At 34.6% G+C, this 14,746-nt stretch overlaps 1 protein-coding gene across 3 annotated transcripts in view; it reads left to right on the top strand.

Annotated features, from left to right (window-relative positions):
- TMLHE (trimethyllysine hydroxylase, epsilon) overlaps positions 1–14,746 on the top strand; it is a 58,372-nt gene that overhangs the window by 27,867 nt on the left and 15,759 nt on the right. For all 3 annotated transcript variants that reach the window (XM_072956497.1, XM_072956496.1, XM_072956498.1), the window contains 2 exons: positions 8,308–8,484; positions 13,492–13,771. In XM_072956497.1, the coding sequence (XP_072812598.1) occupies positions 8,331–8,484; positions 13,492–13,771 (434 nt within the window). In that variant the 5' untranslated portion in view covers positions 8,308–8,330. The remainder of the gene's footprint in view (positions 1–8,307; positions 8,485–13,491; positions 13,772–14,746) is intronic.

The raw sequence follows: 14,746 nt of genomic DNA, 5'->3' as shown, positions 1-14,746 counted from the left end.
AGATGATTTAAAAATGAAAGTAACCAGTGCAGTTTAAATTTTTTCCTCTAACAATGTTCAGCTGCTCGGCTGCAGACACAGAAAAGGTGGGACTTGAATTTATCAGGATCAGAGCTTTGTCAGAGAAGCATGGCAGAGGAAGAGAAGGGGGCAAGGGAGTTAAGGGTATTTGCAAGGAATTGATTAAAATGATGGATCGTGGAAGCTGGGACCTGTAAGGAAGGAAGTGAAGACATTAAAAGAGACAAAATGTTGGATAACAAAAAGCAGCTTATGCTCAGTGGATTGGAGCTCTTTGTGAAGTTGAAGTATTATTGTAATAAAGAGTGCCTGAATAATTGAGCTGCAAAAGGAACAAGAAGCAGTCGGAGTATAGGGTATTTGAAATGAAATTTATGAAGGTATTGCAATTAATGATGATGAAGTTGCCAAGAATGATGATAGGAGAAGGGATGACAGGTGTGACACTGGACAACAATAAGCAGATATTCTTTACTTAAAAATAAAGTGACTCAGGAGATACTTGATTAGAGTAATGAAGAAGGGTAGAGTTATATAGGACAGCATGAGCTTCAAAGGAGCAATGAGGCAACCATCCTACCAGGATTACTACATCCTTGTCTTGCTTCCTTGATGATCCAGAAACTGGAGCACTTTTTCCAAAGTTCAATCTGATTTTACTACTCTGATTTTTAAAAATCCCTTTGTAGAGTCCCACTGTTAAAGATGGTGATTGTTTGAATGTGGCAGAAGAAAGAAGTGGAAATGGGAAGGTCTTATGGATTTCAGAGATTTAGGAAGTGGAACCAACAAACCTTGGTGATTGATTAAACGTAGGTTACGAGAGAAATGAGTTAAGATGGGTGCCTAGTTTCTCTTCTGTATTGGCATTTTGGCAAGATCTAGTTAATAAACATTTGTTTAGTGTCAACTTTATACAGAGCTGAGAACTTCTAGAGAACCAAGGATGGAAGACATAGTCCTTGCCTTAATGTAGGATGCAGTATCCATGAAACATAAGATAAGTAAATATAAGAAGCATAACTATCTTATGCCATATGCAAATGCAAATTAAGTTGATACCTACCAAATAGTTAATTTCAAAGAAATATAGGGTTATTCAAGGAAGCTTCCTTGAATTAAATTAATTTTTATCTAGATTTTAAAAGAAAAGATGGTTATTTAATTGGAGGAGCCTGTGATTTCAAGGAGAAAAACGGCAAGTTCAGAGGTAAGAATGAGCTTGTCATGGAAAGAATGACAGTAAGCATACCAACTTGACTAAAATGAAGAGGGTTTTGAGGCTTTTTAAGAGATTAGTCTAGCCCCATAGTACAAATTATTTCACTACTGTACTGTATGTGCCTAGCAACTCCTAACCTGGATATCTAATAGGGCGGAAGAAGATCATTCATAGTTTTGATGAGAGGATCATTCTTATTTCTGATGTGTGAGCTATATTGGAGTCACTAATAAGGCAGCTTCACCACTGCTCATTGATTTACTCAACAACATCGTGATAAGTGCTAGGCAGGCCACGATGAAGAAGACACATTCCCTATCCTCAAAGTACCATCTTATGGCAAAAACAAATACATAGACAATTATAAGACAGTGTGATCAATGCTTTTAAGCAATGTATAGAGTGCTATAAAAACAAAGAGGAGAGGTACCTAACCCAAACTGAAAAGTTATAAATGACTGCCTACAAGATATAACCACTGAGCAGAGTCATGAATATTGAATATGAATTAGGCAAGGAAAGAAGGATGAGAAGGTAAGGATGAATATAACAGTCAGAGGGAAAAGCATGTGCAACAGCTTGAAGGTTACAGAGAAGATGTCATATTGGCCTATATTGGCCACTGCATAGAGTGCAAGGAAGGGTTGAGAAATAAGGTTTGAGAAGTTGGCAGGGGCCACAGTGTTTGAAAGATTACCCTGACTGATGTGTGGTGCTTAGATGTTGGCAGACATATCAAGAAGTTTCAAAACCTATTGAGATGGTAGTATTAGCAAGTCTTGCTAACTCACTAGAAGTGAAGGAAAAGGGTGAAAAAGGAATTTCTGCTATGGATTATCACAGGGGTCGACAAAATTTTGTCTGTAAAGGGTCAGATAATAAATATTTTAGGCTTTGTGGGCCATGTACAATCTCTGTTGCATGGTCTTCTTTGTTTTGTTTTTGGTTTATAACACTTTTTAAATGTAAAAACCATTCTTATCTTACAATGCATTTGGCCCATCAGCTATAGTTTGTCAAAAGCCTGGAATACCTCAGTGTAATGACCAATCTGAATGAGGATTGATGGTACTTAATCACTTTTGTTACTCCAAGGAAATGGTTCTCAATATTTTTAGGTTATGGATCCCATAGAAATTCTGCTGAACGCTCTCTGTAGAATACACACACACACACACACACACACACACACACACACAATTTTATATATCATTCCGTGGATCCTACGTCAAGAACTCCAACTTTAGGCCACCACCAAATAATGTCCCATTCCACAGTGTCAGCAGTTACTGTATCAGAGACTCTTTAATTAACTATAGTGTCTGAATTTTCAAGCATTCAATTGAGATATGCCTTGAAGGCACAGATGCTTTTATAAGGCATGAGTAGCATCACAAAATGACTCAAAGAAGACCAACTGTTGACTCATAACTAAGCAATGATATAGGTACATTGAGGTGATGCCCCAGTAGTCCACTCTGCTTCTCTCCTATAAAGTCCAAGGCTGTTAGATGAGAAAGGCATTTTCCTCCAGGTAATAAGCTACTTACTAGCAGCATGCCTGACTTAGACAATAGGATTTCATGTAATAGTCTTCTCAGACGGTTTCTGTGGACTGCTTTTTCTTCTGTGCATGGGTCACTCTTTTCAATTTCTATATGTGTCTCTCATGGTTTTTTGTTGTTGTTGAAAACCTGGAAATTTTATTATTTTTGTATATATATATTTCACTGAAGTATAGTCATTTTACAATGTTGTGTCAATTTCTGGTGTACAGGACAATGCTTCAGCCATACATGAACGTACATATATTTGTTTTCATATTATTTTTCACCATAAGTTACTGCAAGATATTGAATATAATTCCCTGCACTATACAACATGAACTTGTTGTTTATCTATTATATATATGATATATATACATATATCAGTTATATATTATATATATATGAGATATATATCAGTATCTGCAAATCTCTAACTCCCAATTTATCCCCTCCCACACCCCTTACCCCTGGTAACCACAAGTTTGTTCTCTATGTCTGAGAGTCTGTTCTGTTTTGCAAATAAGTTTATTTGTCTTTTTTCTTTTTTTTCAGATTTCACATATGTGATATAATATGGTATTTTTCTTTCTCTTTCTGGCTTATTCCACTTAGAATGACAGTCTTCAGGTTCATTCATGTTGCTGCAAATGGCATTATTTTACTATTTTTTATGCCTGAGTAGTATTCCACCATATAAATATACCACAACTTCTTTATCTAGTCATCTATTGATGGACATTTAGGTTGCTTCCATGTCTTGGCTATTTTAAATAGTGCTGCTATGAACATTTGGGTGCATATGTCTTTTCAAATTAAAGTTTTCTCCAGATATATGCCCAGGAGTGGGATTGCTGGATCATATGGTAAGTCTATTTTCAGTCTTTTGAGGAATCTCTATGCTGTTTTCCATAACAGCTGCACCAAACTACATTCCCACCAACAGTTTAGAAGGATTCCCTTTTCTCCACAGCCTCTCCAGCATTTACCATCTGTGGACTTTTGAATGATGGCCATTCTGACTGGTGTGATGTACTTTTGATTTGCATTTTTTGGGTAATTAGTGATATTTAGCATTTTTTTCATTTGTCTATTTACCATTTGTATGTCTTCATTGGAGAATTGCTTGTTTAGGTCTTTTGCCCATTTTTGGTTTGGGTTGTTTGGTTTTTCTTATTAAGTTGTATGAGCTGTTTACATGTTCTGGAAATTAAGCCCTTGTCAGTCTAATCTTTTGCAAATATTTTCTCCCATTCCATTGGTTGCCCTTTGGTTTTACTTACAGTTTCCTTTGCTGTGCAAAAGCTTATAAGTTTAATTAGGCCCCAATCTCTTCAATAAGTGGTGCTGGGAAACCTGGACATAAACCTGTAAAAGACTGAAATTAGAACATTCTCTAACACCATATACAAAAATAAACTCAAAATGGGTTAACCATAAAACTCCTATAGAAAAACATAGTAGAACATTCTTTGACATAAATTGCAATTTTTTTTGGATCCATCTCCTAGAGTAATGGAAACAAAAGCAAAAAGAAACCAATGGGATCTAATTAAAATTAAAAAGTTTTTGCAAAGAAAAGGAAACTATAAACAAAATGAAAAGATAACCTATGGAAAAAAGAATGAAACTTACTAAGTAAAGTAAGTCAGACAGAGAAAGGCAAATATCATATGATATCACTTATATGTGGACTCATAAAAATTGATACAAATGAACATATTTACAAACTGTAAAAACGCATAGAAAACAAACTATGATTACCAGAGGGTAAAGGGGTGGAGGGAAGGGATAAATTAGGAGTTTGAGATTAACAGAAACAAAATATTATATATAAAATAAACTACAAGGACCTACTGCATAGTAATGGGAACTATATTCAATATCTTGTAATAACCTATAATGGAAAAAGAATATATATATTCTTTGTCAGATTCTTTATGTATATATATCACTTTACTGTATACCTGAAACTAACACAACTTTGTAAATCAACGATACTTCAATTAAAAAAAAAGTCAATGTCATACTGGCAAAAGACTAGACATAGACCAATAGAATAAAATTGAGAGTCCAGCAATAAACCAGTCTAACATCTCAGCAATGTTCTCCTAGGGCAGTCTACCCAAGTAATAGAAATAAAAGCAAAATTAAAGAAATTGGACTTAATTAAACTTACAAGCTTTTGTACAGCAAAGGAAACCATAAGCAAAACAAAATCACAAACTGCAGAATGGGAGAAAATTTTTGCAAATGATGAAACCAACAAAGGCTTGATCTCCAGAATATATAAGCAGCTCATACGACTTAATAAAAAGAAAACAAACAACCCAATCCAAAAATGGGCAGAAGACCTAAACAAGAAATTCTCCAAGGAAGAAATGCAAATGATCAATAGGCACATGAAAAAATGCTCAATATCACTAATTATCAGAGAAATGCAAATCAAAGCTGCAATGAGGTATCACCTCACACCAGCCAGAATGGACATCATTCAAAAATCCACAAATGACAAATGCTGGAGAGGCTGTGGAGAAAGGGGAACCCTCCTACACTGCTGGTGGGAATGCAGTTTGGTGCAGCCACTGTGGAAAACAGTATGGAGATTCCTCAAAAGACTAGGAATAGACTTACCATATGACCCAGGAATCCCACTCCTAGCCATATATCCAGAAGGAACCCTACTTCAGGATGACACCTGCACCCCAATGTTCATAGCAGCACTATTTACAACAGCCAAGACATGGAAACAGCCTAAATGTCCATCAACGGATGACTGGATAAAGAAGAAGTGGTATATTTATACAATGGAATACTATTCAGCCATAAAAATGACAAGATAATGCCATTTGCAGCAACATGAATGTCCTTGGAGAATGTCATTCTAAGTGAAGTAAGCCAGAAAGAGAAAGAAAAATACCATATGAGATCACTGATATGTGGAATCTAAAAAAAAAGAAGATAAATGAACTTAAATATAAAACAGAAACAGACTCATAGACATAGAATACAAACTTGTGGTTTTCTGGGGGGAGGTGAGTGGGAAGGGACAGACTGGGAATTCGAGACTGGTAGATACTGGCAGGTATATATAGAATAGAAAAACAAGTTTATACTGTACAGCACAAGGAAATACATACAGGTTCTTGTGGTAGCTTACGGGAAAAAAGAATATGAAAATGAGTATATGTATATTCATGTATGACTGAAAAATTATGCTATATGCCAGAAAGTGACACAGCATTGTAAACTCTATAAAAAATAAATTAAAAAAGGAATAAACCAGTCTACAGCCAATGGATTTTCAACAGTGGTGCCAAAATCATTCAATAAAAGAATAATCTCTCCAATAAATGATACTCAGACAACTGGATATCCATATGCAGAAGAATGAAGCTGGATCCCTACCTCACAGCATATATAAAAATTAACTTGAAATGGATCACCTAATGTATGAGCTAAAACTACAAAAAAACAAAAACCTTAAGCCAGTAAGGCTTCCACCCTTTGCCAATGGTTCTGTGCATGGACTGGAGCACACAAAGTTTAGTCTGTTTATAAGTGTGACCTGGTTTTCACTTTCTGCCATTCCTCCAGTGATGTGAAGTTAACTAGGACCCTTTCTGGTCTCCTGAGTGTGCACACTCCTGCATGTGTGCACAGTCTTAGCAAACGCTAGGGATGTGAGGGGGCTTTCCAAGGCCCATTATAGCTTTCTCACTTCCTTGATACCCCTGATAGATTTCTGGGTGTTCTGCTGGCCTGTTGCTTGCCCCAACCAGTATGCCTTCCTTGATTGTTTTCAACACCTGGGGCATGGAGTTTTTATGTGTTCTGCTTCAAATCAGGTTAATCCCCTTCAGCAGCAAAACTTCTAGTTTTCTTGGCTTGCCTGCCCTGGTAAAACTACTGCTTATAGATCTTTTCAGGGTTAGAGTAGGGAGCAGGAGCACCTCAACCTAAACACATGAATTCCCACTGTTCTTACTCAAGTTTCAATAGTTTTTCTTGAATCAATGCTTCTTAATTTGTTGTATGCCTTTGGTCTGTTTCCAGGGTCCTAAAATTGTTGGTATTGATCATTTTGTCCAGTTTTATCATTGTTATTGGGAGAGAGGATTTGCCAAGCTCTGTACTCTGCCTTTCCAGAAGTTTCACCCTCAGAGATTCCCAAGATTACACTTTGAGAAAAACTAGTTTAGGACTATGGGGTGGGAGAATTGAGTTCATGTCCTAGCTCTACTACCTAATGATTATATGACCTTACAAATTTATTTAACATCTCTGAGCTTTAGTTTCCTTTTCCTTAAAGTGAGAATGATAATATCATACAAATCCAATATGAGGAGTACAGGAATACTGCATTTTTAAACTGTAGATGTACCACAGTTTATTCGGCCATTACTCTACTTCTCCCATTGATAGATATTTAGTCTTATTTTCTGATTTTTTGCTACTATAAACAAAACTATTATGAATGTCCCTGGGCATACCACCTCATGTGTGACAGTTTCTATAAGGTAAGTACTGAGAGACGAATTTATGAGTCAAGCAACAAATGTACATTTTTTTATTATTTTCATAGAAACTTCTAGATTGCCATTCAATGTGGTTTTACCAGTTTATATTTTTACATCTGGTAAGACAACCCCCTCATACCTTTCTTTTTCTTTTTCAGAACTGTTACTTTATTAAGAGAGGATATAACTCAGGTGGTAGAGCACATGCTTAGCATGCACAAGGTCCTGGGTTCAATCCCCAGTATCTCCTCCAAAAATAAGTAAACTTAATTACCTCCCCTCAAAAATAAAATAATTAAAAACTAGAATAACAAGTGAAAAAAGTTTTTTAAATGAACAGAATTGTTACTTTATTAATTCTGAATATGAATCTTGAAATTAGCCTGTTGAGTACATGAAAATTTTCACTGGGATTTAGATTGGAAGTACATGGAACTTTGTGTATTAATTGGTGGGAGAATTTGTATCTTTTCATTTTTGAATCTGTGAGCATATTTCTCTGTTCACATTTGGATTATGTTTTCTTTTTATATACTTGAATGGTTTTGTTTTCCAAATTTAGAACTGTGATCTATTTTGAGTTTGGAAAACAGGTGACAATATGAGATACGGACTCAATTTTATCTTTTTCCAAATGCTTATCAGTTGTCACAACATCATTTATTTAAAAATTCATATTTTCCCCAGTGATTATACCTGCCAGTTTATTACATACCAAATTTCTATATGCATTCAGGTTTATTTTTGGACTTTTTTTATTCTTCTGTTGTTTTGTCTGCCTATTCCTATACCAACATCACACTGTTTTAATCATAGAAGTTCTATACTATGTTTTAATATCTCGTAGGTGGCTACTGTCCCCCTCATTACTCTTGCTTATTTCTTCGTAGAAGACTTTTTGAAGGAAGTTTTCTGGGTATTGATTTTTTTAAAGTTTTCCTAAATAACTATTTCTTTTTTTAAATAAAATAATATAAAAGAATGTGATCTTTTTCCTTAGAACTGCAGTATGCTAACACTGTGATGCGTTTTGATTATGTCTGGCTTCGAGACCACTGCCGCTCAGCATCTTGCTACAACTCTAAGACTCACCAGCGCAGCCTGGATACTGCCAGTGTAGATTTATGTATCCAGCCAAAGACCATTCGTCTGGATGAGACCACACTCTTTTTCACTTGTGAGTGGACAGGGGATTTGGTATTCTTTGGGGTATTCTTTTAAAGAACAATTATTTTCCAAAAAATAGTTTGCCCCTTTCCAAAATAGGGTGTTCTTTTAGTTATTTCTCCTTTTTCCTGATGATTTTTGATGTTGAGTACCTTTTCAGCTAACATCATACATAATGGTGAGACTGAAGATAGGGAACATGGCAAAGATGTCCACTCTCACCGCTCTTATTTATTTAACACAGTTCTGGAAGTTCTAGTCATTACAATAAGGCAAGAAAAAGAAATAAAATGCATACGTATTACAAAGGAGAAATAAAGCTGTCTTTATTTGCAGATGCATGATTATCTACATTGATTACCTTAAATAATCAACAATAAGAATCCCAGAGCTCATAAGTGAGTTCAGTAGTGTTACAGGATACAAGAGCAACACACAAAAATCAATTACATTTCTGTATACTTACAATGAACATGCAGAAATCGAAATGAAAAATGCCTATCTGTAATTACTTCAAATAAATTTACTTATGTATAACTCTAACAAAGTATGTATGATGAAAATTATAAAATGCTGATGAAAGAAATGAAAGGAGGCTTAAGTACCTGGAGAGGCAAATCATGTTCATAAATTGGAAGACTCAACATAGTAACTATGTCAGTTCTCTCCCAAATTGATCTATAGTTTTAATGCAATTGCTACCAAAATCTCAGCAAGATGTTTCTGTAGATACAAAAAGATTATTCTAAAATTTAAGTAAAAAGGCACACTCCTTAAAATAACCAAAACAATTTTGAAAAAAAGAATGAAGTGGAAAGAATTAAAGAATCACTTCATGGTTTTAAGGCTGCATAATCAAGAGAGTGTGTTTTTGATGGAGGGATAGACACATAGATAAATAGAACAGAAAAGGGAACCCAGAAATGGCACTGCACAAATATGGTCAACTGATATTTGACAAATGTGTAAAAGCCATTCAATAAGATAGGATAATCTTTTTAACTAATGATGCTGGAATAATTGGACACCCATAGGCAAAAGTTAAAAAGAACCTCGACCTAAGTCTCATGCCTTAAAAAAAAATTAACTCAAAATAGAGCATGGATTTAAATGTAAACATAAAGCTATAAAACTTCTAGAAAAGATCATAGGAGAACATCTTCAGGACTCAATAACTTTCAAAATTCAATAAAAGAAAAATAAAGAGTCCAATTAGAAAATGGATAAAAATCACACAGACACATTTCACTGAATAGGATATACAAATGGCAAATAAATACAAGCAACGATGTTCGGCATAGTACAGCATTAGAGAAGTGAAATTTCACAATATACCTAGCACAATGACTAAATAAAATATAATGACAACACAAAATGCTAGAAAAATTTTGCAGTAATTATATCAGGTATCACTGCTGGTGAGAATGTAAAATGGTACAGCTACTCTGGAAAATACTTTGTCAATTTCTTAAAAAAAAAAAAACTAAACATGCACTACCATACAACCCAGCAGTTGAATTGTTGAGCATTTATTCTAGGGAAATGAAGACTTATATTCACACAAATACCTGTACATTAATGTTCACAACAGCCCTATTTGTAACTGCCAGAAACTGGAAACTACCCTAATGTCCTCCAGTGGGTTTATGGCTAAACAAGTCATCCATATGATGAAACACTACTCAACAGTAAAAACAGAATGAACTGTTGACACACAAAATAACTTGGAAAAACCTCAAGGGAATTATGCTGAAGGAAAAAAGCAAACCTTCATGATTCCATTTATGTAACATTCATGAAATAACACAATTATAGAGATGGTGAACCAATTAGCAGTTGCCTGGAGTTAGGGATGAGAGGAGGAATGGTGTAGCTATAAAGAGGTAACATGAAGGAGTCTTACATGATGGTACAGTTGAGTATCTTGAGTAGTAGTGCTTACAGAAAGTTATACATGTAATAACACTGCATAGAACTACACACATATACACATAAATACATATATAACTAGTGAAATCTGAATAAGCTCTATGGACTTTATCAATGCCACTTTCTTGGTTTTGATATTGTACTCTGATTGTGCAAGATGTTAACATCCAAGAAGGCTCAAGGAAGGGTGCATGGGACTTCCTTATGCATTTCTTTGCAACTTCCTATGAGTCTATATTTCAAAATAAAGTTATAACAAAAAAGCATTGGAAGGAAAAATATTTACAATCAATACATTTGACTACTAATTTCTCTACAATAAAAACAATGCCATAGAAAGGTTTATTAAGAAACAACTGATGACAAAATATTTGAAAAATGTATGACAAAGACTAAAAACCTTTAATATATAAGGTGCCAATTTGTAAGAAAAGCACCAGTATTCCAATAGAGAAATGTGAGAAGGAAGTGAATAGACAGATCATTAAAGCACAAGTCAGGAAACATTCTTTAAAGAGCCAGATAATAAGGATTTTTAGGCTTTGCTGATTATACTGTCTTCTGTTACAACTATTCAACTATTCAGTTCTTTAGTAGTAAGGTAAAAGCAGGCATAAACAGTATGTGCTATAAAACAGGTAATACAAAAACAAGTGCCAGGCAGGTTTGGCCACAGGCCAACAGTTTGGTAACCCTTGCATTTCAAGCAAGTTTCCAAGGAAGAAATACAAATGATCAATAGGCACATGAAAAAGTGCTCAATATCACTAATTATCAGAGAAATGCAAATCAAAACTACAATGAGGTATCACCTCACACCAGCCAGAATGGACATCATTCAAAAGTCCACAAATGACAAATGCTGGAGAGGCTGTGGAGAAAGGGAAACCCTCCTACACTGCTGGTGGGAATGCAGTTTGGTGCAGCCACTGTGGAAAACAGTATGGAGATTCCTCAAAAGACTAGGAATAGACTTACCATATGACCCAGGAATCCCACTCCTAGCCATATATCCAGAAGGAACCCTACTTCAGGATGACACCTGCACCCCAATGTTCATAGCAGCACTATTTACAACAGCCAAGACATGGAAACAGCCTAAACGTCCATCAACGGATGACTGGATAAAGAAGAAGTGGTATATTTATACAATAGAATACTATTCAGCCATAAAAAATGACAAGATAATGCCATTTGCAGCAACATGAATGTCCTTGGAGAATGTCATTCTAAGTGAAGTAAGCCAGAAAGAGAAAGAAAAATACCATATGAGATCGCTTATATGAGGAATCTAAAATAAATAAATAAACAAACAAACAAACAAACAAATAAATAAATAAATAAATAAATAAATAAACAGAAACAGACTCATAGGCATAGAATACAAACTTGTGGTTGCCAAGAGGGCGGGGGTGGAAAGGGACAGACTGGGATTTCCAAATTTGTAGATACTGAGAGGCATATGCAGAATAGATAAACAAGATTATACTGTATAGCACAGGGAAATATATACAAGATCTTGTGACAGCTCACAGAAAAAAATGTGACAATGAATGTATGTATATTCATGTATGACTGAAGAATTGTGCTCTACACTGGAATTTGACACAACATTGTAAACTGACTATAATTCAATAAAAAAGTTTATAAAAAAATTTTAATTTAATTTTAAATATGTAGATGTCTAACAAATGCTTATTAGCATTATGAGTAAGCAAATAAATTAAACTTATTATAATAACAGGAATTTTATTTACCAAATTAGAAAAAAATGTATTTAAAAATAAAACTAATCAATTTTGATAGGTACGCATATATTGTTGGAGGGAATGAAAACTGGTAGACTTTCTAGAAAGTAATTTGGTTGTATGTATGAAGACTTAAAAGTTTATATCTTTGGATTTAACAATTCCACCTTCTGTTTTTCTGTTTTAAGAAAATTATCAGAAAGATAAATGAAGATGATCACTATTAAATAATAGAGAAACTTAAGAATAAAACTACATGTCCCAGGAGAACAGATTGGTTAGGTAAATCTTGGTAGTGCATATTCTACGAATTATAAGCCTTAATTCTTGAAGACAATTTTTAATGATAAAATGTTAAATGACAAAGGTAGGGTACAAACTTTAATATATTTTTATATGTTTATAAAGTAAAAGAATGCATAGAAGCAAACTAAGGAATGACGCCAAGATGTTAATAGTGGTTTCATCTGGGTAGTTGAATACGTATTGGTGATTTTTTAATTTCCCCGTACATGTTGTGCTTTCCAAATTCTTTATGATACTTTTACTATCAAGGTGTGGAAAGCTGAAAGAGAGAAAAATAGAGACAAACAGAGACAGAGAGGTAGAAAGAAGCCATAATAGCTTTTCACTCCTCTTGATATATCTTTTGCTTATCTTGAAGATTTTCTAAATTATTCGAAGGGCTGGTTTTTTACTTTTGTTTTGGAGGAGTGGGCAAAGTCACTTTTGAAGTCACTTTATCATGTTGTATTGATGTTCTATCATTAGACCAAACTGCCCTAATTCATTTAGATGAAGGAGGCATCACAGAATAGTATTGAACTGCCAGAAGCAAGAAGCCACAGTTCTAGTTCCAACTGTGGTACTTATTAACTATGTGATCTTGAATGAGTCAGTGACTTTTTCTCCATTATAAAATAAAGATTAGTCTCTTCTAGCTGAAAAAAAGTTTGTATGTAGATGAGAGGTGGTGATGGAGGCAAAGGAGAGAAAGGGGAGTAAGCTAAAAATCAACTGGGATTTTTTTAATTAATTTTCTTTGGTGACCTGATGAATGTTCCAGAGGCCCTTTACTGTGCAGTTATAGTTTCATAAACTTATTTATCTGCTGGGAAGATTTATTTGTTCTTAAATTCATGTATTAATTTTAATACTCAATGCATAAATATTTTTCTCAGGAACATTTTAATTTGATAAGTGTCGCAGGCACTCATTTTAATTTGGTTTCATAAACAATACTGTGCTGAGTAATTGGTGAAAATAACATTCTTAACCAGTAAATTATTGGAAATATTTGTAATTATTATTTTTAATGCCTTTTGTTTTTCCCTTCAAAGGGCCAGATGGCCATGTGACTAGATATGATTTGGATTGGCTGGTGAAAAACAGCTATGAAGGGCAGAAACAAAAGGTCATCCAGCCTAGAATTTTATGGAATGCTGAAATCTACCAGCAAGCCCAAGTTCCATCTGTAGATTTCCAGAGCTTCTTAGAAACCAATGAGGGACTGAAGAACTTTCTGCAGAACTTTCTGCTCTATGGAATTGCTTTTGTAGAAAATGTCCCTCCCACTCAAGAACATACAGAGAAGTTGGCAGAAAGGATTAGCTTGATTAGGTAAGTCATTAGTTTCCTGATATCTGCAGTAATCAATTTCCAGAGCATGAACACGAATAAAATAATGTGATAGATACGGTCACCCTTGTTTTTAATCCAGAATATTTTGTGGTCTGAATAGGGGGATTCTCACTTATAGTGCTTTATTTGAAGCCCAGATTTCTAATCTCCAAAGACACTTGTATCTTAATACGATAAAGACTTCAAAGTCACTGTTATGTTTTTCAAGTGTAGTGATGTTCAAAGTAAGACTCAGTCATTGTACACTAGAAAGAACACTAATGCTGAATAAAGAGAAACAGATAGTGGTCTGAGTTCTCTCATCAAGCAGTTATTTATTATATTATATGTGTGAACATAGACAAGTCCATTACACACACCCCTATACTGAGTCCCCATCTCCCACAGTGGCCTCTATTTTCCCATCTGATCAATAAAAAGATTGAATAAGGTGGTGTCTAAAGATCATCTAGTTTTGACCTTTTATGATTCATAAGGCTTTATTCAGAGACTGGTTGTTAATAATACTGCCTTGTACTCTATGACATTTAACCAGCATATTCACACCCATTATTTTCATTGGTCATTATGGTAATTCTGATAAGTGTATATTTTACCTCCTATTCTACTGATGAAGCATTTAAGGCTCAGATGTATTAAGTGGTTTGCCCAGGATTGCTCTGCTGGTAAGCAGTAGAACCTGGATTCAGATAGCTCAAGTTTCCTGATCCTAAATACAGTATTATTTGCACTGTATTCCTAGGTAGTATATAGATTTATTTTCTGTAGTATTAAATGTGATGTAAATCTACTTTGTTATAAATAGTACTTTCTTTTTACTTCATAAGAGTCAGATATAGCTCATTGTGTAGCAGATAGTATGCTGGGGCATTTGCCCTATCCTAGTAGTGTACAATCAACATTTATAAACCATTCAGTTTGAAACACAGCTCCAGAACTTTGGAACTTTCAAGT

Source organism: Vicugna pacos, chromosome X (genome assembly GCF_048564905.1).
Source record: "Vicugna pacos chromosome X, VicPac4, whole genome shotgun sequence".
Classification (NCBI taxonomy): Eukaryota; Metazoa; Chordata; class Mammalia; order Artiodactyla; family Camelidae; genus Vicugna; species Vicugna pacos.
Note: the sequence above shows the minus strand (reverse complement) of the source record. Positions and strands in the feature narration are given on the sequence as shown.